Here is a 26,453-nt window from a genome sequence, read left to right as displayed (position 1 = left end):
CTCTTTCAAAGTTGGATGACTGTGATTGACTGAGTAAAAGATCAGAGTCTCTAGATCCAATTGCTCGGCCCCATGCGTTCGCTGATCCTTCCTTTTTTTGGTGCCGCGTCACCAGTACAGTCGATGTCTGAGTCGCTTAACCCAGAGTTATTGGAGGCTTTACCCATTGTACCATCTGAGGATCCATCCAAGTTAGAGGACTGTAATGTTCTGTCTTGGAACATTGCTGGGCCAGCAGAGAAGAATATAGACCCGTTATGGGTGCAGTTCATCAGGCAATTCTCTGTGATCTGTCTCCAGGAGACTTGGCTGGTGAACTGCATCCTATTTTTGGAGGGGTATAATGCTTTTTTTGTCCCCGCTTCCCCATCAATCAGCGGAAGAGCTAGGGGTGGTTTGGTCATCTTTACTTCTTTATCCCTGAACTGCAGGATTAAGGATATTTCCTCTGCTCAAAGTGACTTCCAAGCTATAGTTTTAATGTGTGGAAATGCTAGTCTGTTTGATTAATTTCTACAATGCATTGAACAGACAGGAGGTTTGTAAGATAAACACAGCTGAACGGTTTTGTTAGGCAGTATTGTGGTCATGTTAGTAACAGTCTTATGATAGCAGGGGATTTTAATGTTCACCCGTGCGGTGATCCTGAAATCACTGGTATGGGTGATATGCGTTGTGCCAGGATTCGGGGTCTCCATTTTGAGCACTCTGTGCAGGGAGACACACTTAATGATCTGCTCGATTTAATAAGATTTGATCTCGTCCATGTCTTTTGCAGTACCGTCCAGTAAACAGCCCGTCCCGTCTTTGAAAAGTCGTAGCAGTGGGTCCTTCATAGATCATATTTTGATCTCTGCTAGCCTCCAGTCCATCTTTTGGGGGTTTATAATCATGGAGAGAGCATACAGCGATCATAATCCCGTGTGTGTGTGCATTTCGTGGGCAGTATGCTGAAGAGGCAGGCCAGGGTGTTAGTGCCGGGCGCGCTGAAACCTACGGATGGCAGGCGCCGCCTTAAGTGGTCCCAGGTAGCCCCGTCCCTTTTTTATGAAAAGATCCATGAATTCTGTTCTGCAGAACTCACTTTTTGTGTGGAACCTGACTCTCCCGCTATGAGCGTTCTTAAAGCTTTTGAAGGGATTGTCTCCAAGGTAGGGGCATTATTATCTGTCCCCGCACAAAGAACGTTGTCTGGTGATCCCAAATGGTTTAATCCATTATGCTCCAAAGCTGCCAGAGACTTAAAGGCTGCACTGAAAGCTAATCCGAGGGATCAACCCGGGATCCGTGCTCTGTCTCAACTATAAAAAGTTACTGGCAAGCCATAAGACAGAATTGAAGGAAGCAACATGGCGGGAATTACTAGATCCAAGCATGTTATGCAGTAGCACAAGATTTTGGGGTATTATTAACAGACCCCTTTTTGAAAGGGACAGAGCAGAAGATTTAGGCACCAATATAACGGAAGAGGAATGGGTGTCCCCCTTCAATCTAATTTTTAAGAGTGCCACAACCTTACCTCGTCCGCAAGCTAGAAATCAAAATAATGCCATGGTTGTATTTACCCAGAGTGAAGTGGAGAAAGGTATAGTCGGTCTGTCATGTAATAAGACGCCAGGTCCGGATGGTATTCCACCGGACCTTTTCAAATCAAATCCTTCCCTCTGGGCTCCAGTCTCTTGGGGTACCTCTACAATCGTACCAGTGTTTAAAAAGGGCGACCGTAGTAGCACTCTGAATTATAGACCGATTTCCCTTATCGACTCTGTGGTTAAGCCTGTAGGTGGAGTTGTACTAAACTGATTGGTTGCCTGGACGGAAGATAAGATTCTTTCTGACATCCAATATTGGTTCTGCCCATGACACTCTACCCTAGCACAATGCCTTAACCTATATCTGATCCTCTGAAAGCATGCGGTTGCCCGCCAGGGGACGATCTACATGGTCTTCATGGATCTCTCCTCCGCTTTTGATTGTGTCAACCGGGGGAAGATGTGGCAGTCCATGAGGGCCATGGGGGTGGAGGCTAACCTGGTTGACTTTCTGAGGGATTCTCATAGGGATACCAAGGCAAACATTAGATTCGCTCAGGATCTCAGAGTTTCTAAGGATTTCAGTACTGAAAGAGGTGTACGGCAGGGTTGCATTCTAGCCCAGTTTCTCTTTAATCTTTACATCCATGATCTAGACAAGACCTTGATAGAAACAGTGGCTGATCTTCCATATGTGGGGCGAAGGGGTCTGCCCATTCTGCTTTATGCGGACAACGCGGTTCTCCTAGCTCGCACCCCAAGAGGTTTGCAGATTCTGCTTGACACCTTCCGTAGCTTCATGGCCGAACGCGACCTGGCTATAAATAACTCAAAATCCTATGTAATGCAAGTCTGGTTGCGTCTTAAGAGGCAGTACACCTTTAAGGTGAATGCAGAAAAAGTGCCCATAACTTCAACCTTTTCTTATCTGGGCGTCCTATTGGATGATCATTTGGATTGGGGTGCTCTAGTTCGGAGAAGGAGAGGGGAGGTGATGAGAGCTAACGCAGCGATTTTCAACTTTGCCGCAAAAATGGGCAAGCTCCCGATTGCGGCAATGCTGAAAATTTATCAGGCAAAGAGCGTAGCGATTTCCAGTTATGGTAGTGAACTGTGGGGATATGCAGCAACGGAGGGAATTCAGGTGGCAGAAAATATTTTTTTTAAACAGCTGCTGGGGGTACCTAAAGGAACATCTAATCTAATAGTACATGAAGAGACTGGGTTAACATTAATCTGTGACATATTGGCTATGCGCCCATTGCTTTTCTGGCTCAATTGCTGGCTAAACAAAGATCTGGGCCTTAATCACGAGCTAATGAAAGAAGTTTTAAGCCTGGACCACATGATTAATATCCCGTGGTTAAAATATTTAAAGGGCTGTTTTGGAGAGCTGGGGCGACCGGACCTTTTTTTACGACCTGATCTTATAACCGCAGCAGATGTGGCTTTTGTGAAGAAATCTTTTATCTTGCTTAAAAAAACAAATAGAGACGGGCTAGAATTGTCCAAACCTAGCGTCTGTAAATTTGTGATGCTCAAAACTACCCCAGACCTGTAGCCATATCTTCTGTGGCCTTTGTCGGCCCACAAGCGTTTTTATTGACCAGGTTCTGAATGGATTATTTCCATTTTGTACTTGCTGTTCTGAAGGGGTGCCATAGAGTACAAGTGTTAGCACCCTGTGGCTGCGACGGAGTGTCTCCACAGGATCTGCTGTACTTTATGTTGTTCTGTAGCGTCTATGAAGCTCGCCGGAGGATCTATTTGAAATCGCTTTTTAAAAAGTTACATTTTACTCAGGTCCGCCCAGCCCTTTACTTTTTACAAATGCTAAAGCCAGAATGTATCCCATTTGTGGTTGGATTCCTGAAATGCTCTCTGAGGTACAGAAACTGTTTGGAACTCTAAAATTTTCTTTCTACCTATTTAACGGTTGTTTTAGCTGCTATTTCCTTTGACGACACATGTTTTTCCTAGACTGCAGTCCTATTTTATCTGTATATTTAGCACTTTCTTGATCATTGACTATGGTGTATTCATACCCCCTCATCATTTTAGAAATGGCTACCCATGCAGTATGTTTTGAAATGTATATATGTGCCTCGTATATTTTATTGAAGATTTGCAACTTTTTATGGTTTTCTAACTTGTAAACCGAATAAAGTATTTTGAATGAATATGTCAAGGGGACTTATACATAGCTGTATTATGAGCTTTGACTCTTCGCTTACTGACCCTCTCTCGGTGGTATTTGAGTCACTGAGATCACTCGCATTCACATCTGCGGTTAAGAGTTCCATGTATAGTTCTCTCCACATGCGAATGTCCACTTCCTTGTCTTTCCTGCACGGTTTTATGTGTACCTCCACCGCAAGCAACCACTCGTGCACATCCTTTAAGCAATTGTCTACTGAGGGAGAGCGTTTGCTCATCCATACTATGGCTCTCCTTTGTCTTGCTAAAACCGGGGTTAATTGCAGTAATTTATATGCCATCTTACGCTTTTTGGTTCTCTGCATTTGTCCCAACAGGCAATGCATGGGGGTAGCCTCTACTCGAAGGCCAGTTCCCACTGTTGCTCATTCAATCACTTGTAGCCAGTATTGGTGTACCTCTATGCACCCCCATGCTAAATGCAGAAAATCCGCTCCTTCCCTATTACATCTGGGAAAAGCATTGGAGCGGCTTGGGTCTAGGAAAACTTCTCGAAGGGTAGAGGCAGTGTCACTCCCTTCAAGGGAGCCACTACCTCCAAGCAGTGACTTTCCTCTCATCCTGCCTGACTATACAATAACTTTTGGAAGGAGACTTCAGGGATTTCTCCCCAGCTGGGAAGAGATGTGATGTTATGTAAATCTGTAGAGCACACTATCACCTGGGAAGGTATCCATGTGTTGAGCATGTGAGTCTACTCTCGCTAGGGTAGAGGGGAAGGAGGGATCCTATTTGAAATGTCAGGGTCTACAACTTCTTGTGGAACTCAAGGAGTGAGGAAAATGTCTCAGACTTGCTGCGGAGGTGGAAAGGCTTTGAACACCACAGTGTCCAGAATGAGCGCCATAAAAAAGGAATCCTCTGCAATGGCCAAAGATGTTATTTCAGCACCCTGATGAAGAAAGCCAGGGAAGGCAATAGTGAGATTGTCAATCACAGGTGACATTTGACAAGCCTGCCTTAAACTGCCAGTCAAGATAAGAGAATACGTGCACCCTCTTCCTACAAAGATCACCTCTATCGGGTAAATTATTTCCATCACGTACAGCTACTGCCTAGACCTCACCACAATCCCACCAAACCTCCCACCCTGTAAATACACCCTCAGCCCAGATACCGGTGCCTTCTTCAACAGAAGGTTTAGCTGGTCATCCTCAAGGGCACCATAGAGCCACTAACACTGCAGCATTACAGCAAAAGATATGTATTCTCTATACTTTCCAATCCCCAAAAAGGGTTCTTAATGCCCAAACTGGATCTCGGGCCCATCAACCAGTACATCCTCAGAATACTTCCACACGACTACTCTGCAGGGTATTATCCCACTGCTACAGCAAGGCAACTTGATGACCACACTTGAACTGAAGAACGCCTGCATCCACAGCCACATACACATCTATTCCGCTCACTGCTTCCACCTCCACTTCATGGTAAATGGCCAGCTTTGTCAATTCAAAGTTTTGCCATTCAGTGTCACCACAACCCCAAAGGTGTTCACCAAATGCCTTGTTGTGTACACGCCCATCTCAGAAGAGAGGGCACTCATGTATTCCCCTACCTCGACGATTGGCTGATCGAGTGTAGGCAAGGAGCTACACGTGTTGCACACCCAGTCCACCATTTCCATCCTTCACTGGTTGGGATTCACCATAAATGCCACCAAATCCCATCTCTAGTTCCTTCAGATTCAGCCCTTCTAAGGTCCATTCTTTACTCAGTCACTGGCAAAGCCTACCCCAGCCAACCTAGAGAATAGGCCTTCCAGCAGCTACTGCCTCTTTTTCAGCCACATCATCAGCTCACCGTGCAAAAGGGGATACGCCTCATAGGCATGATGGCTTCCTTCTTTGCCATAGTCCTTCATGCCAGGCTACTCATACGTCCTCTCCAGCATTGCCTATCAGCACCATGGTCACAGATGGAGGGCCTCTCAGAATATCTAGTGTTGATCCATACCAGCACCCATTGCTCTATGCAGTGGTGGAACAGCAACCAACTGTTGCGGGGCTAGCCCTGCAGGGATCCCGTTCTGCAGGTGACCATCACTTAACAGTTTAGGACATATGGTCTCCACAGCAGCGGGTTCTCCACATCCAATTAGCATGCCTATCCAGCTAGCTCTCAAGGACTTCTTTCAAAATACTCAGTACAAAATGGTCCTTGTAAAGACTGACAACCTGACCACCATGTACTATCTACAGAAGCAAGGCGGCACACACTCCCCGTAGTTGTCAGCAGTGGCGCAGATTATTTGGCATTGGATGATTCATCATCCATTTCACCTACTGATGGAGTACTTTCGGGAAGTGGACAAAGGCTTTGCAAACCAGCTCAGCAGGATGCAGTCACAAGTACACGACTGGGAACTCCACCCGCAAGTTTTACTCCGTATTTCTGTGGGATTGAGGTCACCACAGCACAAAACGCCATCCTTCACCTCCATGTTGACGCACCCTGAGTTCATGGTCAAAGCTCCATGTATGGACTGGTCAGGGATCTTTGCCTATGCTTTTCCTCCTCTACCAGCCCTTCCATACATATTTAAGAAACTTCGGAAAATGTCCTTTACTCTCATCCCGGTGGCTCCCACACTGCCAGATAATCCTGGTTCTCAACCCTTCTTGAGATGTCCACTGTTCCTCACGAGAAGCTCCCCAACAGGATTGAAGTTCTCACATAGAACCAAGCAGAATCAGGCACCCCAATCCCAGGCAGCTCAGTCCAGCCATTTGGCTCCAGAGGTCCCCGAGTATGATTACCTCAACCTGCCACAAAAATCTATGGGCATTTTTAAAGAAGCACACAGACCCACTACATACTCCTGCTATGCTGCCAAGTGGAAAATGTGTGTCCACTACTGCATTCCAAATCACCTGAACCCTCTCAAACCTGCACCCCAGAATATTGTCTGTAAACTTCACCTGCTGAAGCATGGCCTAGTTTACACCCCAATATACCTTCACTTAGCTTCCATTCCAGCCTACATGTAGAATAGGAAACACTCTTCCCTGTTTAGAATACTTTTCATTAAGACTTTTATGGACGGACTTGCATGGGTCATCCCACCTAGAGCACCTCCTGCCCCAATTTGGAACCCTATTGCGTCATTACCAGATCAATAAGCTGTTACATCCCCAAGATGCGTTAGCGAGCAATTAGCCATCATTTCAGAGGATCCTTTCTCCTAGTTCATAATGATAGTTGTCTTCAGGATGAGCTCCGAACCAAACTATAGAGCTTCCCATCATTTTTCCTCAACCAGATTCTGTAGCAAAAAGGCCTCTAGACACTCTTGATTTAAAATGTGCCCTCTTGTACTACATTGTCAGAACCAAACCTTCCAAAAGACATCAGCAACTTTTCGTTGCATTCTCTAAACCTTAGCAAAAGTCATCCTTTGTCAATGGCGGGTATACCCAGGTAGATTGTCAAGTGTATCCAAACTTGATACCTCAAAACCAAGAGAAGAATGCCTGCCATGCCTATGCTGCGGTGCACCCATAAGAAAGGTGCCACTGTTATTTTTCTTGGTAAAATCCCTATAGTTGACGTTTGTTAAACCATTAAACGGTCCACTAAACACACCTCTACTAAACGCTACATTGTGGATGTTGCAAACAAGGTAGAGTTGATCAGACTGTCTTAAGGACTTTGTTACAAACATCTGTACCACCAGCTGGCTGACTACAGCATAAGGGAATACTGCTTTACAGTCTATGCAGAGTGCGTGTCTAAAGCCACACCTGCTGCAAATGGAAATGTTGACTTGCTCTGTAAGCATCGGTTTGTAGTGTCTAGCGTGGGGAACATCCTTCACAACGCGGATTTTACTCCGCAATGCTTTCACAACGCGTCCGTTACAACGCAAGTCGTAACCACGATTTGCGCTGGAGGGCGCTAGAGGATTAAGAATAGTATATTTACTATTCCAACACCTTTTCTAGTGTCCACGGGGACTGGTGTTAGAATAGTAAATTATACTATTCTCAATCTGCGCCCCCAACGCAAGTCGTGGTAACGACTTGCGTTGTAAGGGACGCGTTGTGAAAGCACGCGTTGTAATGGAACGCGTTGTGATGTCGTACATCCGTCTAGCGTAGTAGATTCACATGCTGCCACCTGCCTTCCTGGAAGCCAGTGGTTACTATAGATATTCTTCTATTTCATATTCATATTTAACATGTTCTACACAACTTCACGCATGGTCACCAAGCTGTCCTACCTCCAGCTCCCTCGGTACACTCACCCGCTGAATGATAAACATTCTAACAATGGAGCCAGTGCCTATGCGCTTTGCCAACTAAGAGAGGAGTCACTATAACTCGTGGCTTGAAAGACTTCGAAGAAAAACAATTTGCGAACGTCCGAGCCACCACTACAAGGCAGGTATATGCAGTGTCTGTGAATCTACAGCATTACATTCCACAAACAGATACTTGCAGAGTTGGTAACATTTTCCATTGCCTTGTAATCAAGTATATGTGGAGCTATGTATAGGATGCCTATAAATATATGTTGGTTCTCTTCATGGTATTTTGATCCTCCATATTTTTGCCATGATATTTGTGTTCGCAATATTTTATCCTTGCCATTCCTGGAGTTTAGCCCTCTCAGCTTCCAATATGTTTGTTTGAAGGGAAATTTAAGATTATTCAATTTTTTATTTTACTGTATAAACCTTAAAAATGTAACTTTCTCCTAATGGACGGATATCTTATATCATTGTGCATGATCTTTGCATTGCCCTATTTTGTTAGACGACGCTGATGGTTCTTCTATGATTTTAATGTTGTTAGGCCTTCTTTCTCTTGCTTACTAGGCTGTCTGGCATAGTTTTTTTTCTTCCTGAGAGGGTGATGCGTTATCTCTGCATGATCAGCAGTGTGCATTGTTGGTTAGTGTACTTAATTTGTTTTTCTGCTATTCCTATCCTTTTGGTAGAATATTTAAATGTGTGCACGTAAAAACATCATTTAATAGGTATACTGTGTGTTAAATTTAATAGAAGGTTTGGATTATTTTTTAGTTGTGTGCGCCTTGAAGCTGATGTCTTATGGCATATACTAACGCTATACACATAATATAGATCAAGAACTTAACAATGCCTTTTTGAGCCACCGCCTGTGCCAATACCGAATTCTGAATTTACAGGCAAATACAAAAGCTTTCAAAACATATAAGGTGCGTTGGCCGTGATATATATGCAAACCATTTATTACTCTTTACTTTCTTTTTTAGCCAACTGGAAAAGTTCTTGACGACACTTTGCCTAAACTTCGTATTCAACTGGATCGTCTGGAGCTACTGAAGAATGTTTGCAGGAATGAATCCTTAAAAAACCTTACCCATACCCCTGTGTCAAAGTTTGTCCTGGATCGGATATTTGTCAATGACAAGCACAAGATCCTCTTCTGCCAGACTCCCAAAGTGGGCAACACACAATGGAAGAAAGTCCTGATCGTCTTGAACGGTACCTAAAAATAAAAGCATGTTATTATATGTCAATAATGAGCCGGATTCTCAATAAAAAAAAAAAATGTGATCAGTTTGCACTGGTATAGCACTCTAATTTTTGGGCATTAATAGAACTGAGCGACTTATGCCTCGCCTTGCAACTGCGGCTGCATTGTCCGTAGAGCAGAACATCCAGTTATCGGGCCTAGCTAAAAGTACAATTGCACATTTTTATATTTTTCTCCTTTTATTCGGCACACTGTGTGTATTTTTCACTATGGCGCGAATACCTTCCTCTATGTTCACCATGCAGCCGCTTATAATACATGCAATACCCCAGGGTCACAACGGACGCAGGTGTGCTTGGCTGAGCCTCTGGGTGCTGTAGTATTACTGAAGGGACCCCAGATTCTTGTGCAGCCCGCAATTTCTTTTGCGGCCCCTTCTGTACTATAGATACCTAGCGCTGGTGCATACATATCGGCTAAGCTATATTAAGGTGGCGGTCATTCACTTGCATGGGGCATGGCCTCCTGCTAATGAGGGAAAAACTTTGCAAAAACGATGCACTGACGGTGCGCCACAGAGAGATGGGGAACAGTCCGTGTGCTCGCTGAGGGTGGCCTACGAAAGGTGGGGAAAAGGGTACCAAGGACTCTCAGCCCCCTCCCCACACCCCTCCCCAATCACCCCCTCCCCCCCCCCCCCCCCCCAGGCGGGTACACTAACTCACTACACCAGCCTGCAGGGTATCTCTGTCCCTCTTTCAATTGCAGGCGAGGTGCCTCCAGTACTGTGAAATACAGCACGGATGCAGGTGCGGCCTTAGGCATGTGCAAACTGTGCACCTGCGCAGGGCCACCAAACTCCAGGGGCCACCACGCCAACATTTATCCTTAATATAATAATCCTCTGAGGATGGATACATATTTGCGTGGCGGCCTCTGGCAGGGATTTGGCGGCCTCCGGCTCTCTTCAACTTCCAAACACCCTGACCCCCGCACCCTCCCCCCCTTCCCTCTTCACTGGCCTCCGCGCTCCGCCCCGCCGGGGCCCCCTCTTCCAGGGCCCCCTACCTATGCTCCCTGCCCAGGGCCGCCATGAGCCTAGAGCCGCCCCTGACGGATGCTTCAGCCAGCCACTTTGCCTTTCGTTTGTCTGCTGCTCCTTTCAAGTGTTATTTATGTCTAATGTCTGGTTATAGAAAACAGTGTTGAAGTGTACCTATTACATTTACCTCAAGTTTAGGATTTAAAATTTGTTGTAGTTCAAATGTATTCGTTTTTTATATAAAAAGGCTAGAGTACATTAATCAAGATTTTAGGTAGCATAACCATAGCTGCCACAGTTTCAGATTGCTATGTGTGACATTTTCATGATATCAGTGTAATTATTAGTGAAATTTCCACGGCTATGAGTGACAATTTCTTGCGAGCAAAAATCAAGTAAAGACGACGATTGAAACATATACTTATAAGAAATTGCACCAATTTGAGCAACGTGATGACCTCTCCAGCAAAAGGAAATTTTTATAGCAAGTCAGTGCAACAGTAGGAGATCATGACCTACACTTAAGCGAGGCAAGCCGGCGCCATGGCAACAGACGGGCCCTGCCAGCCTGCTACAAATGGAAACAGTCCTGCGGCAACCAGTGCCAAACCAGAATATTCTGGAGTGGCACTACTGCTTCTGGTGACACTACTGCTCTGGGCTTCTGAACCACTCCGGCGGCCAGGCCACCGTGGTTCACATTCTCCGGAGCAGCCCGTTCTGAAGGATTCCATTAAAGCTGCAGTTAAAGCGGCAAGCTGTTCAATCTTTACATGGAACTGCTAGGAAATCTCCTTAAAAAGATCCGGGATCCACTATCGCCTCTACGCTGATGATACCCAAATCTACCTAAAGGTGTCCTCCGCCCAAGACACCCTGAACTCCAGCCAAGATTCGATGTCCACTCATCAACTAATCTTGAATCCCTCCAAAACATAATTCCTTCTTCTCTCTACCTCAATCTCTCCTCTTCCCCCTGTTCTATCATGGATGGACAATCTGAACATACTGAACTACAATCCTACCATTGTAGACGGTGCCAAATCTCTTGGCATCATCCTAGACAAAAGACTCAACCTACGTTTCCCATATCAGCACCTTTGCTAATAATGCACGCTACCAATTGCACCTTCTCTTGGTGGGGGCAGCGTTTCATTCCTGAGCAAGACCTAAAAACTTTGGTCCAATCACTGGTTCTCTCCAGATTGAACTACTGCAAGTCTCTCCTTGCTGGCCTCCCCAAAACCAACCTTTCCCCTCTAAAATCCATCCTCCACTCAGTGGCATGTTTCGTCTATAGGGCCAAAAGAAATGATCATTTTACACCCATACTGTATTCTCTTTGCTGGCTTCCAACTAAAGCTAGGTCAATCTGCAAGACTGCCTGCATCACCCAATCTGTCTGCTCCACCATCACGCTAGTGCTAGCGCGGCCGGCAGCACACGGAATAATATAATGGTAATGACCAATTTATTAATTTGTGTGTACCTGCTGCGCTCGCAGCAGGCGGGCCGACGTGCCTCTGCCTTAACAGAGGAGCCGCTACTGTTTCTTTGGTAATTTATTATATTGCAATTTGTTCCAGCAGGGTTAATTTGTATTTTAATGATTGTACGGGTTCTGGTGCAAACTACTATTTTCATGTTGTAGGACAATTTACATCCATTAACAAAGTCCCTGAATACATTGTACACAACAATGAAATGAACGGGATTCCTCGCTTATCGTCCTTCAGTAAGCAAGAGATCCAAGAACGGTGAGTCCATTCAGAAGCTTCTCTCCCAATTTTTAAAGTAGATTTCTTACAGTCGTTTTATGAAGATTTCAAGCTTTAAGTGCCAGACGCACATGATATTTTGTTAGGCTTAATTTTAATTCTTTGCAGTAGTATTGGAAGATGCATAAGCCGCACATTCGTCTGTCATTGAAACTACAATTGCATTTTAGAAGTTTAACACAGCAAGGGTTAATCAAATATGTTTAATAAAATGGTTTGTATGCTTGTATTTGGATGCCTATAGTTTTTTAACTCCTGTGTCTTGCTTATTTCTCTTCCACTTTTAATCTTGTCTAATTGTATGTGTGTGTTTAAAACTGGGATGGCTCGCTAAATTTAATACGTATATCGATCTGCAAATATCTGTTGTACCAAGTATTAGACTGTGTAGAACTGATGCCTCATCGCAGTGTATGAACTTGAATCCATCACTAATATCATAAATATAAATTTGAAAATGCAAAACAACGAAATTACAGTGCAGTGGAATTTTGAGTTGGGTATTAATCCCCCCCTTTTACGCGTGCCTCATTACTGTTCGGCAGAGGCAGTGTTACTTTTCTTAAATTTGCGATTAAATCCTGTCTTGCATGTAGCGTATCTTGCCGTGTTGTCTACAATGAGCAATCCCGTATTTTGTGCAAAATGTATCTCTTATTACTGTAGGGATTACCTCTAGTTAATTTTGCTGTTTGCAAGTGAGCAAACATGGTAGAAATTCATCCAAGCAACTCCTTGTAACTGCAAGGAAGTCAAAGTGCACAGCAGAGAATGAGGCCTTCAGATTCGACAAGATATTCCAATTCTGGCCAGATTAGTGCTATAAAACCGTGGTTGAAAGTGATGGGCACCCCCACTCCTTTGGGGAAGTGACGTGTCATCACCAACAGATTTTGACCCTGAGCATAAAAAGAAAAGGGATAAAGACAAAGGAAGAAAAAGTTAGGAAAACAGACCAAGTGAGCCAGCATCCCCAGTGACAGGCTTCTAGCTAAAACTTTAGGCCCTTGCACTATTTTCAATACTTAAAGAAATTGAGCGGTGATGTCAACTATTCAAGGAAACCACATCTACTCATCATCACTTGAAAGTAGGCATGGGAATCTGCAATTTCTGATGTTGTCATCAAACAGAATCAATCCTAGAGTCTCTTAAATGTTCTAGAGTAGGGAGGTGTTCTTGCATGTAGTGCAAACATATGGAGGATGGAAGCAAGTGTGAATTGATTGTTTACACAATGTGGTGGTTCATGCACACCAAAGTAATTCAAAGTTTAACTATTCCTTTAAATTTAAACAGAATTTAGCGTGCAAACAGGGTATCGCTCTCTGATCCTAGAGAGTGAACATGTCTGGAAGAAGTACCACCCCAATGATGTCCCCTATATGCACAGCAACAACTATCCGCGGCGGTGGAGTAATCCAAAAATATTCAAAGTTGATACATGTTGATCTGTATTCAAAAAAGGATTTTAATATTTCCTCATAAATCCTTGTTCACAAAAATGTTATGCTTTGTTTCTTTTACACATGGTTTGTTCTGAAAAATTGTTATTCGTAATAAGAGTTGGTTACTCCCAGATGGTTAATACATTAATGGTCCCAATGCCTTTCGGGCTCGACACAGCCCTTAATCAGGGGAGTATTAATACGTCGGCGTGAATCAATGTAATCCGTTTCTTCAAGATTGAACGTGAACCAGGCACACGACCCAGCCGCCAGGCAGAAGTACATCATATGTGCTAACTCTGAGAAAATGCTGGGGGGGTTCTCAGGCATTCTCTACAGTAGGCCTTAAAGCGCTGATTAGGTTTGCCCCATAATGTTACAGAATAAACCGAGCTTCTGCTCTTTACATAGTTAAGTCAAGAGCGATGTCAAAATTATTTGATTGATTAATCCCAGAAGGAATTGCTGCACCAAGTTCCCTAAAAATAAATGGCCCAGAATTCCGTATGACGGAATAAAGCTAAAAGGTGTAGAGCGCATATTTCTATTGCCAGCCAGAACATAGCATCATTGACCATGATAAACAGGCACAGCCAATATATTGCACATTTATAATGCAAGGGCCAAGCTGTTGGCGTGTGCCAAAGTGTGTCTGTATGTTTTTTTATTTTTTAAAAGTAATAGAAAACTTTAAAAATACTGAAGGAAAGCATACGTTATGGTAGTAAAAACCTGTGCATTGAATACATTGTTTTCAGTCTTTATAAATGGCATGTTTTATTTTTCAAACACTTTCCAACCATGAAATTGTAAACATAAAATCCGATTGTTAAGGGAAAAAAAGTTTGCCTAAATTACTTTCCACAGGATTTAGCCATTTGGTCCTGTATAACGGCCCAGGGAGCATATATATATGGGCCTCCAGGAGAAGTGGCATGCGAAGTACACCTTCTACCTCATACACCTGCTCGGTGAGAGCAGCAGAGCCGATGGCAATTCCCCCAGTGCCAAAAATCCTTGGTGTGCCAAAGGTTATGCTTTCAGGCAATATATGGCATGCAGGAGGTAAAACAAAAACGGCACTTAAGGTCTACTCATCTGCCATACCCTAGCAAAAATATCCCTGTTGCTGTGCTTTTATAGGCAAGCTTGGAAGGGTGAGAAGTACATTTACACGGTGTGAGTATTTGGGGGGAGGAAGCAGCACTCAAGGGAGAGAACCAAAAAAACTATGCTTTCATGGAGTTCTGAAGAAGGAAAAAAAAAAGTAATTTCCTAAATGTGAGCAGTGGAAAGATACAAGTCAACCAATCAAAATGATCATAAAGAGGCTAAGCTCCAGGGGAGGGACAATACAAGAAGTGGAAACAAGCCATCGAATAAGAAACAGGCAAATGAGTGGCAATAAACTCAATGTGTAAACAGTGGGAATCTGTACACCCACTGTAAGTTCACAATAGGTTTTTCACAACCAGACTGATTGTGCTGTCTTGTAGGCGGGGCCTAAAAAGTAGGAAAGAGCATTGGCAATAAAAAAGACCCTAAGGACTGGAAGATAAAATTCAAAGCATTTACTATACTGCAACAGGATTGGGGGGGGGGGTTCCTTCTTTGCATGAGGACCGCCTTCATGTAAATAAAGGAATAGCCGTGAAGCACATGCATTCCAGGACCAGTGTATTTGGAATTACTGCTGGATCCATGATCACCATTCCATGATCTCAAATTGCAGTGGAGCTGGGGCTCTCTCTCTCTTTTTAAAACATTTTTTTATAGGTTTTGCTCCTCATGTTTGTTATATTCTGCGGGCTCTACCACAAAAAACTATCTCCTTGATGATTACTAGATTTATTTTCAGCTGAGATGAAGTGCAGATTCTGCCTTGCTTTTATGTTTGAGAAAAGTTTTGTTCCTAAATGAGATACAGGTCAGCAGGCAATACTGGTGAAGTATCCACTGCTTCTGACACTCTTAATCACACTATGCCGATGACGCTCCTGAAGAAAAAATTCATAGGCAGTTGAAGGAATGATTACTTTTTTCTTATCTTCCTGAAAACCTCTAATTACATTGCTGGTTTCTTCTTTTGTTAGAGACTATTACATCGGGGTAAATTTCTACTCTCGTCTCTCTCTCAAATGTATACTTTCTAATTCCAAGCATCCAGAATCTAGAACAACATACCCCCCCCCCCCCCATAATCGGAGCATCACTAATCATATTCTAATTCAAAAAAGATATTGAAGTCCCACCTCTTCAGTGATCACTACCTCTCCATACATTACAATCCCTACCTTTAATCTGCCTCTTGTAAAGGATCATAAATTGGATGGTGTCCTCTGTTGTGTTCTGTCTTGGGCTGTGATTACCCAGTATATATGTGTATATATTAAAGCTACTTAATTAATATTTTAGCTTTATTGTTAAGAAAACACTGCATTACTGTCGATTTACTTTTACCACATAAGAGTCTGAGTTCAAATTTGACTTTGGTCAGTTTGACAGAATCCAAAATTTTGCTTGCATGTAACTGCTCACGCAGTGAGATGTACCTCAGTTAGAAGATTTCATGCCAGATCTTGCAATCTTGTGTGCGCTCAGATTTGATGTCACACATTCTTGGCTACGTACGGCAAGCTACTCTCATGAATGTAAGCGCTTTACTCAAAAGCTATTGAGTGAGGGCATCCTGATGCAGTCTAATATCAGGCCTATTAAGATAATGACCCAATCTGTCTAAACATTTTGTCTTACAAACATCTTCGTTAATGATGGTGAACCTGAATCTGCATATAGCTGTAAACTCAGGCTTTCCGATTACCATATTACAAGTGGATTTTTTCTTCAATACCTGGTTATTGATGCTTAAAATATATTCCTCATGGTCTTTGACATTCAAAAGTACACAGGTTTTCTTTCACATTACCAACCTATGTAGCCTCCTCCCTACTAGAACTGCCTTCATCCACACACTTAACCTTAATATTCCTCCTCTTTTGAAAGACTTTCAAGAAATGACCAGCAACTCCACATTTCAGCCGCTTCTGTTATTACACCGGACTTGCTTTGCTATAAGCCAGATCTGACTTGCTGCCACAGTGGTAACATACTTTACCCTCCCTAATTCTATCTGCATTCTTCACCACATTCTTCTGATTATTGGCGCTATTGAAATTTAAATGTTCTTTGCTTTTTACCTTACCCACACATCTTCACTCTTCTCACTCACTTCTATGTGAACTGCTTTGGCACTTCTCCTGGATAATTCCACCTACCAAACTATGGCCAGAAAATCCTTTAACTCATCATCCCTGTTAATCTACAACCTTTCTTGAATTGCAGGATCTCTAAAATGCATCACAACGTTATCCCTGATTGAATCTTCTTGCAAACTCCCAAACTTACAATCTAGGGATAGACGCCGGAGGTAACATACTCTTGATTAGGTTAGTTTGGTTTGTGTTTCCTCTTGAAGACAAAGGTGCAAAATAATGGTCAAAATTCGCAATAGCTTTCTCAAAAATTCTACTATCTCCATACCCCACAACCTCCTTAGTCATTTCATCAAACACCTTCAACCCTTCAGGGCCAATGGAATTAGGAAAAATCCTCTTCTGTTCCGGCAACATCTTTTCTTTCTTGTCAATAGTAGCTATATAGTTAAAGAAATATGCTTTCCATTCTGCCTACTTCATACAAGGATTGCCAACCAGCAGGCCAAAACGCTTGTGGGGGTGATAATGAAACAGTTTGTGCACTCATATTCACTGTAGAATGAGATCCTATTTCACCCAGAGGAACTAGTTCACTGGGAAGAGCTAAAGCTCAAATAATCCTTAAGAGCTAAATCAGAGTGGCCCTTCTTCACTCAGAGGTGAATATCATTAGACAATACCACTTGAAAGAAAACTGTAAGATACTATTACTATCTAATTTAGTAAACCTCAAATGAAGCAGTAAATTCTGGAAACGTAAAGTCAATCTCTTAAACTATGCTGCAGTAAGCATCAAATGTAATGTAGTAACAATGCACCAAATACTTTCAATGTGGTGGCATGTAATATCAGGTTGTGCAACATTGCCCAAGATGTCCTGGAGTGACTTTTCCCCAGCGTGCTTAGCTGCCGAAGCCTCAGAAGAAGCATGCTGCCACAGCTTCAGGAGGAAGGAGCGTCACACAGCACTCACTCTGACAGAGCTGCGCGCAAACGCGGCGCTCAATGTCGCACTCAAGCACCTAATTCAAAAGATGTGCTTGACGTTGGATAAATTACAAGTAGTTTCCCAATGTGAAAGCTTCCCCACTAAAGTACGTTGTGAATCCAAGGTTAAAAACTTGAAGAAATTTCTCAAATACATCTTGTCGCATGCACAAAGAATTACATTTTCCAAAAATGATATGCCACTTCGGATTACTGCAAGTACCAGCATACCCTCCAAACAACCGGTCAACAGCAGGATACATTTGCTCGCATGGATCCATGTATGGTTTACAGGAACTTGTTGCCACATTGTAAAGTTAATACCACGATGAATGGTTCTTGAAAAATAAGTCTATTCACCTACCTGAACACCACAAGGGAAAGCTTCCTTCATGTAGGTCTCCTCCGTGCAACTGCTTCGATTCCAGTTCATGTGTTCCATTCTGGAATCCGAAGCAGGAACTGTGACAAAATAAACTTAAAGATATAAACAGAACAGTATGATATGCTGACTTCTTCCATTTAGAGTATTACATCACCGCCGCCTTCAGACCCACCTTGTAGCATCTGTTTTTTAAAGTGGCTTTAATGCAGGAGCAGGGGCAATTACCTTCTTTAAGAAAGCAAGTTCATTCTCGCACTCACCACATCATTCAGTTTTCATTTTTTAACATCAATTTACAAATGCATTTAGTCTTACCTGCCAACATAGAAATAAAACTCAAATAATAATCTTCTAATCCTAAGAATTATCCCAATTGACTTTTACAATACAGAGAAATGGCCTCTTCAATGGCGTTTACTAATTTCATCTTTCAGTATACTATACTTTCATCCAACCAATGTCCAAGTTATTCAACCCCCTTCACACCTACCTTGCATTCGCCCAGCCCTATTGTCAAACAACTTTTTAGTAAAATGTTCAATCCCCTCTCCAAGTCTCTGTCATGAATCTTCTACTGGAAATATATTACGCTTGTCTCACCACAAAACAGTTACTGCAAAGCTCTCGGTAAAATGGCTGTGGCCGATGCCAGCCCCAAAGGCCTTCGCTTGAACATGTATGCTGCCTCGGCTGCAACAAAGGGTGTAAGCAATCGAGAATCTGGATTCAAAGTGATTTTGTTAATATGCCATCGACAAATGTAAGGTGGAGAAGACCTTTGCTACCTTTGTTTTTGTCAACATATAAGTGATATTTGGCACATGATGCCTATCACTTTGTTCATGTCACGAAGATCCACACACAAATGCAACTCCTGATTTGGTTTCATGTCTAACACCACAGGGACCAACCATTCAGAGGCCACAATTTCCTCAATTATGTTTTAATTACTTAACCTTTGTAATTCTTCAATACATACTTTTTGTGTGTTGCGAGTTGACCCTTCCTTTACAACTATTTTGACTTGTTCCCATCCACTACCAACTTCGTCAGGAGGACACAATATTAGGCCAGAAAACTTAACTAAATGCTCTACCACAATTAGCGTGTAGTGGGTATCCGAGTCTGTCATCGCCTGAATGTGTACCTCATTGACTAAAATGGCACACGGTGGATTATGCAAATCTTTGGAAATTCCTATTTAACAAACTTGTGACAATAATTCCTCTATCATGTTTTCAATTTTCTCGTTGCCAATAACATTAATAGCACTTCTTGACCTTCCAAGAAAATCTCTCCATCTTGCTTTATATATTCTTGCAAAACATCCTTTTATTTTGCAATTCCTACAAATGTGACCTATAGCAGGGCTATTCATATTGGTAGCAACATGCCCCTTTAACCGACACATATAACATTAAGTATTTCTTATTAATACTCCCACTCCTATGTGTAGTTACTACATCCTTCTTATCAGTTTTAGTCTTAGAAGTGATTCTTTGCACAGTCATTGCTGTTCCAGAATCAACGATGCCATTTCTTTACATTTTTATAACCCTTTGTATTAAGTTTTCTATATTTAATAATTTCTTCTGTTTTCTTACTGTTTATTTTTTGTACTAAATGATCACATAGCATCTCATAAAGGAATCTTTTGAATTTGCTGGTGGATGCTAGCAACCTAAGAGAAACCATGAAATTATCTATGGACTTTAAAACCATTCTACAACTTCCTTTCTCCATAGTTTAAATCCAATTTTTGTAGAGCTATCTCAAGGTCATCATAATCTACCTCTTCATCATCAGTTTGTGGAAGAGGCAGAAGAATTGTGTAGTGAAGACTCAATATACAAGGATATATTGCCTCATGAGCCTTTTACGTTTTGGAGGGTTCCATCAGGCACAATAGGACGATGTGATGGAACCCTCCAAAACGTAAAAGGCTCATCAGGCAATATATCCTTGTATATTGAGTCTTCACTACACGCCGATTTGGCGAAGAAAGACTACGCGAATGATCTAGTAACTAGGTACATTACACCTATAGTTCACTTTTTTCTTTAATTTTTGTATAATACACTTTGATACATATACACATGTGAGTAAGGTGGGTCTTAGTGCAATTCCCATCCTGAAGAAGGAGGCTTTGAACTCCGAAACATGTCCATGTAGACGCACAAATACACTCACAACCTCACATTGCACCCTTTTTTAACAATACCAGCCGGGGGCTTAATAAAACTTAATTTTTCTACCCCACGAGCCAGATATTTTTTAACTCTCACTCACTTTAAACTCACCACTCACATACGTCCTCTTACCCCACACACATTCACACATAGTCCAATAGAAAGTGCTCCCACGTAATCGTCGGTCGTAGCACGCCGCATCCCGTAGAGGGGTGCGAAGACCCCGATGATGAAGCATGACACCAAGGGGCCTGTTGGTGTGTGAGGGGTATTTAAACAACACTGAGTGTTCCCCATCACTATAGGGACCAACTCAAACTGCCCAAGTGGATTCCACTTTGTTTTTTAACTATACCCGGGGAGACTGAATCCACTTTCCTCTCCCTCCCTCTTTTGTTAGAAGTACTCTCATCTACAGACCCCCCGAATCCTTAGCCAACTTTATCGCACACCATTTCCTCGTCTCAACAGACTACATCCTCCTCCGCGACCTCAATTTTCACCTGGACACCCTCAGCGACCCCAAACACCTCAGCCCCACTGAAGAACCTCGCCACCATCGGACTCAAACAACTGGTCACCTCCCCAGTGCTGTCAGCAGGCCACACGCTCGACCACATCTTCTCCGCAAGCAACATCATCTCAGTCATCCATACCTCCAATGGACTGACTGCCGATGGGTCCACTTCTCTGTCACCATACCCACCCAACACCACCATGCCCCCTTTGTCGCCAAATGGATGAAGAACAGCTGACTGAAGCTGAACTCGGACAAAACGCGCTTAACAAGTGTCCTGATCGATTGATTGCTACCCACACAGAACCTGGAACAAGGTCTTCAAAGACCAACCCGCCACCACCATCCACAAGACGCCACCGCAGACTTCCGTGGACACAAACACATCAGCACCCACCCTCCACTTATAGATCTCCATCCGCGCCAACACACTTGCCCACCTCAGGAAACCCTCCGGCAAATAGCCCATCGAGAAAGCCAGCTGGTTCTCCCCCACCCTCCTAGAGTCCAGACGCAACTGAAGACGACTCAAGACAAGATGGAGAAGCTGCAAGACCCAAGCAGGCTTCGCAGCCTCAAAACCACTGTCGCCATGCACCACCACCTCACCAAAGCCAAAAACAAACCTGCCACACAGGAGCTTATCGATGCCAAACACACAACAGAAAAGAACTCTTCAGCGTGATCAAAGAATTCTCCAAACCCAGCACAGATACCACTGACATCCCCCTCCCAAGCCCTCTGCGACAACCATGCCATCTTCTTCCACGCAATATCACAGACCTCTATGACAACTACCCACACCACCCGCAACCATCACACCCAAATGCTCCAGATCCCAGCCGACCCTGCTCAACTGGACGACCCTCACCACTGACGACACCTTATGGATCATGAAGACCATCCACTCTTGAGCCCCCTCGGACACCTGCCCCCACCACATCTTCAACCGAGCCAGCACCACCATTGCCCCTGAACTCTGCCGCACCATCAACAGCTCCATCAAATCCACCACCTTCCCTAAAGACTAGAAACACACAGCGATCAACGCCCTGCTGAAAAAACCCTCTGCCGACCCAATGGACCTCCAGAATTATAGACCCATCTCTCTACTCTCCTTCCCAGCCAAAGCCATTGAGAAGGCCATCAATGCTCAACTCAACAAATTCATGGAAATAAACCACATCTTGGACACCTCTCAATTAGGCTTCAGAAGCAACCACAGCACTGAGACTGCACTCCTCGCTGCAGCAGACAACATCCGCAATCACCTTAACCGAAGTGAAACAAAAGCCCTCATCCTCCTGGACCTAACTGCTGCTTTCAGCACCTTGTCCCACCACACCCTCTAAGCAAGACTCAGACGCCACATCTGCGGCAAAGCCTTAGAGTGGATCATCTCCTTCCTCCCCGGCTGAACTCAGTCAGGCTCCCACCGTTCTCCTCAGAACCTACAGACATGAGCTGCAGTGTCCCTCAGGGCTCCTCCCTGAGCCCTACCGCCTTCAACACTTACATGGCCCCACTGGCCATCGTCCGAAACCAGACTCAACACCATTTCCATACAACAATGACACCCAGCTGATTCTCTCCCTCACTGACGAACCTACAGCTGCAAAGAACAATTTCCACAACGGGATGAAGGCAGTCACCACCTGGATTAAAGACAGCCGCCTCAAACTCAACTCAGACAAAACCAAAGTCCTTATCCTGGGAACCACCCCCTCTACCTGGGACAACTCCTGGTGCCCCACAGTGCTCTGAGCCTCCCCCCACACCTTCCGACCGCGCACACAACCTCTGCATCATCCTTGACTTCTCACTCTCAATGAACCGCCAAATCAATGCAGTTTCATCCTGCTTCCAGACGCTCTGCCTGCTTCTAAGTATTTTTAAGTGGATCCCCACCAAGTCCAGAAGAACGGCCACTGAGGCGCTCATAAGCAGCAAACCTGACGACTTCACCTCACTCTACGCTGGCACCACCCAAAAGCACAAAAATAAAATTGCAAAGAATCCAGAATGAGACTTATCCTGGACAACCTCACCCGCAGCCACATTGCTGATCACCTGAGAAACCTCCACTGGCTCCTGATCAACAAAATAATCACATTTGAGCTCCTCACTCATGCCTACAAGGCGCTACAACATCGAACTTGCATATCTCAACCACCGCCTCTTTCTACACTCCCACCAGATCCCTCTGCTCCATCAGCCAGGCCCTGGCCACTATCCCATTGATCCGCAAGACCACAGCTGGAGGAAGATCTTTCTCCTACCTCGACGCAAAGACCTGGAACTCTCTTCCTCTTCATCTCAGGCAATCACCCTTACTGCCTAAATTCAGGAAGGACCTCAAGACCTGCGCTTCAACTCAACTGGCTCTTTAAATAAACTGCAGAATCCACCCCCAGCGCCTTGAGACCATTATGGGTGATTTTCCACGGTCTATAAGTACCCTGATTGAGTGAAGGCCCGATGACACTACAGCCATAATGATGATCAGAGTCTGATTTTGCTCCATTGATGCTGTTTGTGATACCCTTGCCAATCACCTAGACCGAATGAGTGAGCACTTGGAGCACCAACGCAAAAGGCTGGATGGCACTGAGGAACGTATATTTAGCTTAGAGGACAACCTTGCTCCCATGACGAAACGTGTTGAAAAGCTGGAACATATCCTTAAAACGGTTGCTATGAAGATCAAATATTGGAGGCACGCTTCCTTAGAAACAACTTCCATATTCTTGGTGTTGTGGAAACGATAAACATGGGCTGCCTGGATAACTTTATGTAATCTCTGCTGATCGAACTTTTCGACTGCAGCAGCTTTTCCTTAACGTTTGCTGGGGAGCGCCCGCACTGATATCTTGGCCCTTATCCACCCATGGGTACCTCACCGAGGCCATTGATAGCCTGCCTTTTGAATTATAAAGAAAGAGACACTGTACTTCACCAGACTCGTGAGAAAGTCCCTATCCACTATCAAAGATTCATACTCTCATTCTTCCTTTACCTCATTCCCATGGTACAGGAAGACCGGCGCAAGTTCTTGGACACCAAGAACACACTATTAAAACTGGGCCTTAAATACGCCATGCTCTACCCGGCATGACTCTACGTCGAGGTCAATGGGAAATCCGCATTTTTGATATCCCAGCAGATGTGGTGAACTTTTGCAAACATTATAATAGGAACCTTCGAAGCTTCCAACAGAAAACTCCAGAACATACATGCTTCCCGTCCTCGGATGAATCTGCTCCTGCTTAATGATTTGACTGTGACCAATTATAATCCACTATTAAGTCCCTCCCCGGTTCATGGGACTGCCGGGACATATACCCATTTTATCGACCATGCTCCATTGGTCACCTTAGGCCAATTCCTGGATATATCTACATATATTCATGCTCTGTGTGTGATGCCTGTTAGCTTTGTAACTACTAGACCGTTCCGGACTGAGATCTCCGAAGCGTTGCCTCCTCCAATGGTGTACACCGATCTGTTACATTTGAGATTGTTTCGTTTTTTGTTTTCTAGATCAGGGATACGCTAGATAGTTTCATGTCTAGTGTAGATGGGGGTACGAATTGATTTCTTATGGATTGTTATAATGTGGTTTGTTTCCCATTGCAACCCAAATACCCCCTTAACTGTACATTGCGTTGGTTTGCTCCACTATGCTCAACGTTAATACATGTCTCCTGACATTAATAGGGGGGTAGACATCCCCTTTATCTCTTCGAATGTACTGGGGCTCAAAAACTCACATAAGGGAAAACAAATTCTTACATACTTAATCACGGCATGGTGCTGATATAGCCTTTTTTCAGGAGACCCATCTTTTACCCCGAGATTCCCAGTCGTTTGCACACACATGGGGCACTTTCGATATTTTTCTAGTTACAGTACTTAGTCAAGAGCGATTTGTATCCTTATTCATAAGTCTGTCCCTTTTACCTTTCACACTTGCCAGGAGGACCTGGACGGCTGCTATATATTATTGTCCGGCTTACTAGCAGGCCGGAATACCTTGCTGGTCAACATCTATGCCCCGAATATTGACTCCCGGAATTTTTCCAAGCTACATATGCACACATGGGGCATATGGAAGCCATGCTAGTAATTATGAGCTGTGATTTTAATCTGGTTCTCAATCCCTTTACTGACTTTACCAGCACACCACTGGCATGCAAGTCAGACGCTAGGTTGATCCTTCATCAGATCATCGATACCTACAGCCTCACAGATGCCTGGTATGTCACCCAACCACTAAAGATTATACATTTCATTCTTCACATCATGGAGTATGGACAGGACTAGATTATTGGCTTGTGTCCGCGAATGCTTTTCTATGGACCACTGTTGGTAAATACTTGCCTCGCTTCCTATCAGACCACTGCCCGGTGGTCCTTCATTTAGGTATTCCCGAAAGTTTCTCCTTATGACTCCCCCTTGGCGCTTCCGAGCGAGACCTTGCATGACCAAGTCTTCTTCCGCTCTGAATTACATGGTGCCGTTGTCCAATATTTTGCTTTAAATGCAGGCACAGTATCCACTCATACTACGCTCTGGGAGGCCTTTAAAGCCTACATACATAATGTTTGTATTTCTAAACATGCAGGTGTTTTCTGAGATATCCAAGCTAATTTGGCACGGATCGAATCGGCCATACGCGATATTGACCTGACAGATTCACATTTTGATGACCCTCCACAACTACATGCCAGGTTGACTTCATGGTCTGAATTTCAGGGCCTCGCTGAGAGAGAGGTAAAATATACGGCAGAAATATGCCACAACACGTAGGTACGGCGAGGAAGAAAGGCCAGAACATATGCTTTCTCGCTTGCTTCGGCTCAATCACCTCACCGGGTTCATTACTGAGCTCCACACATCCACTGGAGCTGTAATCACAAATGATAGCATACTTTCTGAACTACAGCGATGCTATGAACAACTGTACACATCTTGCTCCACAGGAGCAGAATTTGACATTGAAAGATAGTCGCTAAGGTTGCTATGGTTTGGATCATAATTGGCCAGCGTACTTTACTCACCGAACCCATCACGAGTGACTAACTAGTACATGCAAATGATACTATGGAAGGCTCCAAGGCCTTTAGCCTTGATGGCCTCACTGGAGCCTTTTATAAAACTATCAAAACCATTCTTACCCTGCATTTGTTTGCTATGTATACAGAAGCTGTATATACGGGTTCTCTCCCCCGATTCTCCGTGACGCAATACTGACCCTATTATTGAAATCTTGCAAAGACTCTCATTTCTGCTCTTCCTTTTGACCGTTATCTCTCCTCAATGTAGACTATAAGATCTTTGCTACGGTCCCAGCGACTCAACTCTCACTACTGATGGAACAAATTATCTCTCCAGTGCAGTTGGGTTTTGTTCCACACAGGTCCTCCTCCTTTAATCTTAGAACGATCTTCTCTGTTATACAAGATCTCCCTGATGACCCCTGCAGTGGCAGCATTACTCAATGCCGAAACGACGTTCGACTCTTTAGACGTTCCTGAGGGCACCATTAGTGAAGCTAAGTTTTCCACCTGTTTTCATTTCCTTGATTATGCTTCTCTATACCAACCTGATGGCATATTTGAGAGTGAATGGTTCCCTCAACGACTGCTTCCCAATCACCAGAGGTTCTTGACAGGGCTGCC

The 26,453-nt window shown here is 43.9% G+C and overlaps 1 protein-coding gene across 3 annotated transcripts in view; it reads left to right on the top strand.

The window, feature by feature from the left end:
• The window catches only part of CHST10 (carbohydrate sulfotransferase 10), a 188,666-nt gene that overhangs the window by 145,127 nt on the left and 17,086 nt on the right, over window positions 1-26,453 (top strand). For all 3 annotated transcript variants that reach the window (XM_078658020.1, XM_078658021.1, XM_078658022.1), the window contains 2 exons: window positions 8,988-9,219; window positions 11,905-12,010. In XM_078658020.1, coding sequence (XP_078514146.1) covers window positions 8,988-9,219; window positions 11,905-12,010 — 338 coding nt within the window. The remainder of the gene's footprint in view (window positions 1-8,987; window positions 9,220-11,904; window positions 12,011-26,453) is intronic.

Source organism: Lissotriton helveticus, chromosome 8, assembly GCF_964261635.1.
Source record: "Lissotriton helveticus chromosome 8, aLisHel1.1, whole genome shotgun sequence".
In the NCBI taxonomy this organism is placed as follows: Eukaryota; Metazoa; Chordata; class Amphibia; order Caudata; family Salamandridae; genus Lissotriton; species Lissotriton helveticus.
This window is presented reverse-complemented; position numbering and strand designations above follow the sequence as displayed.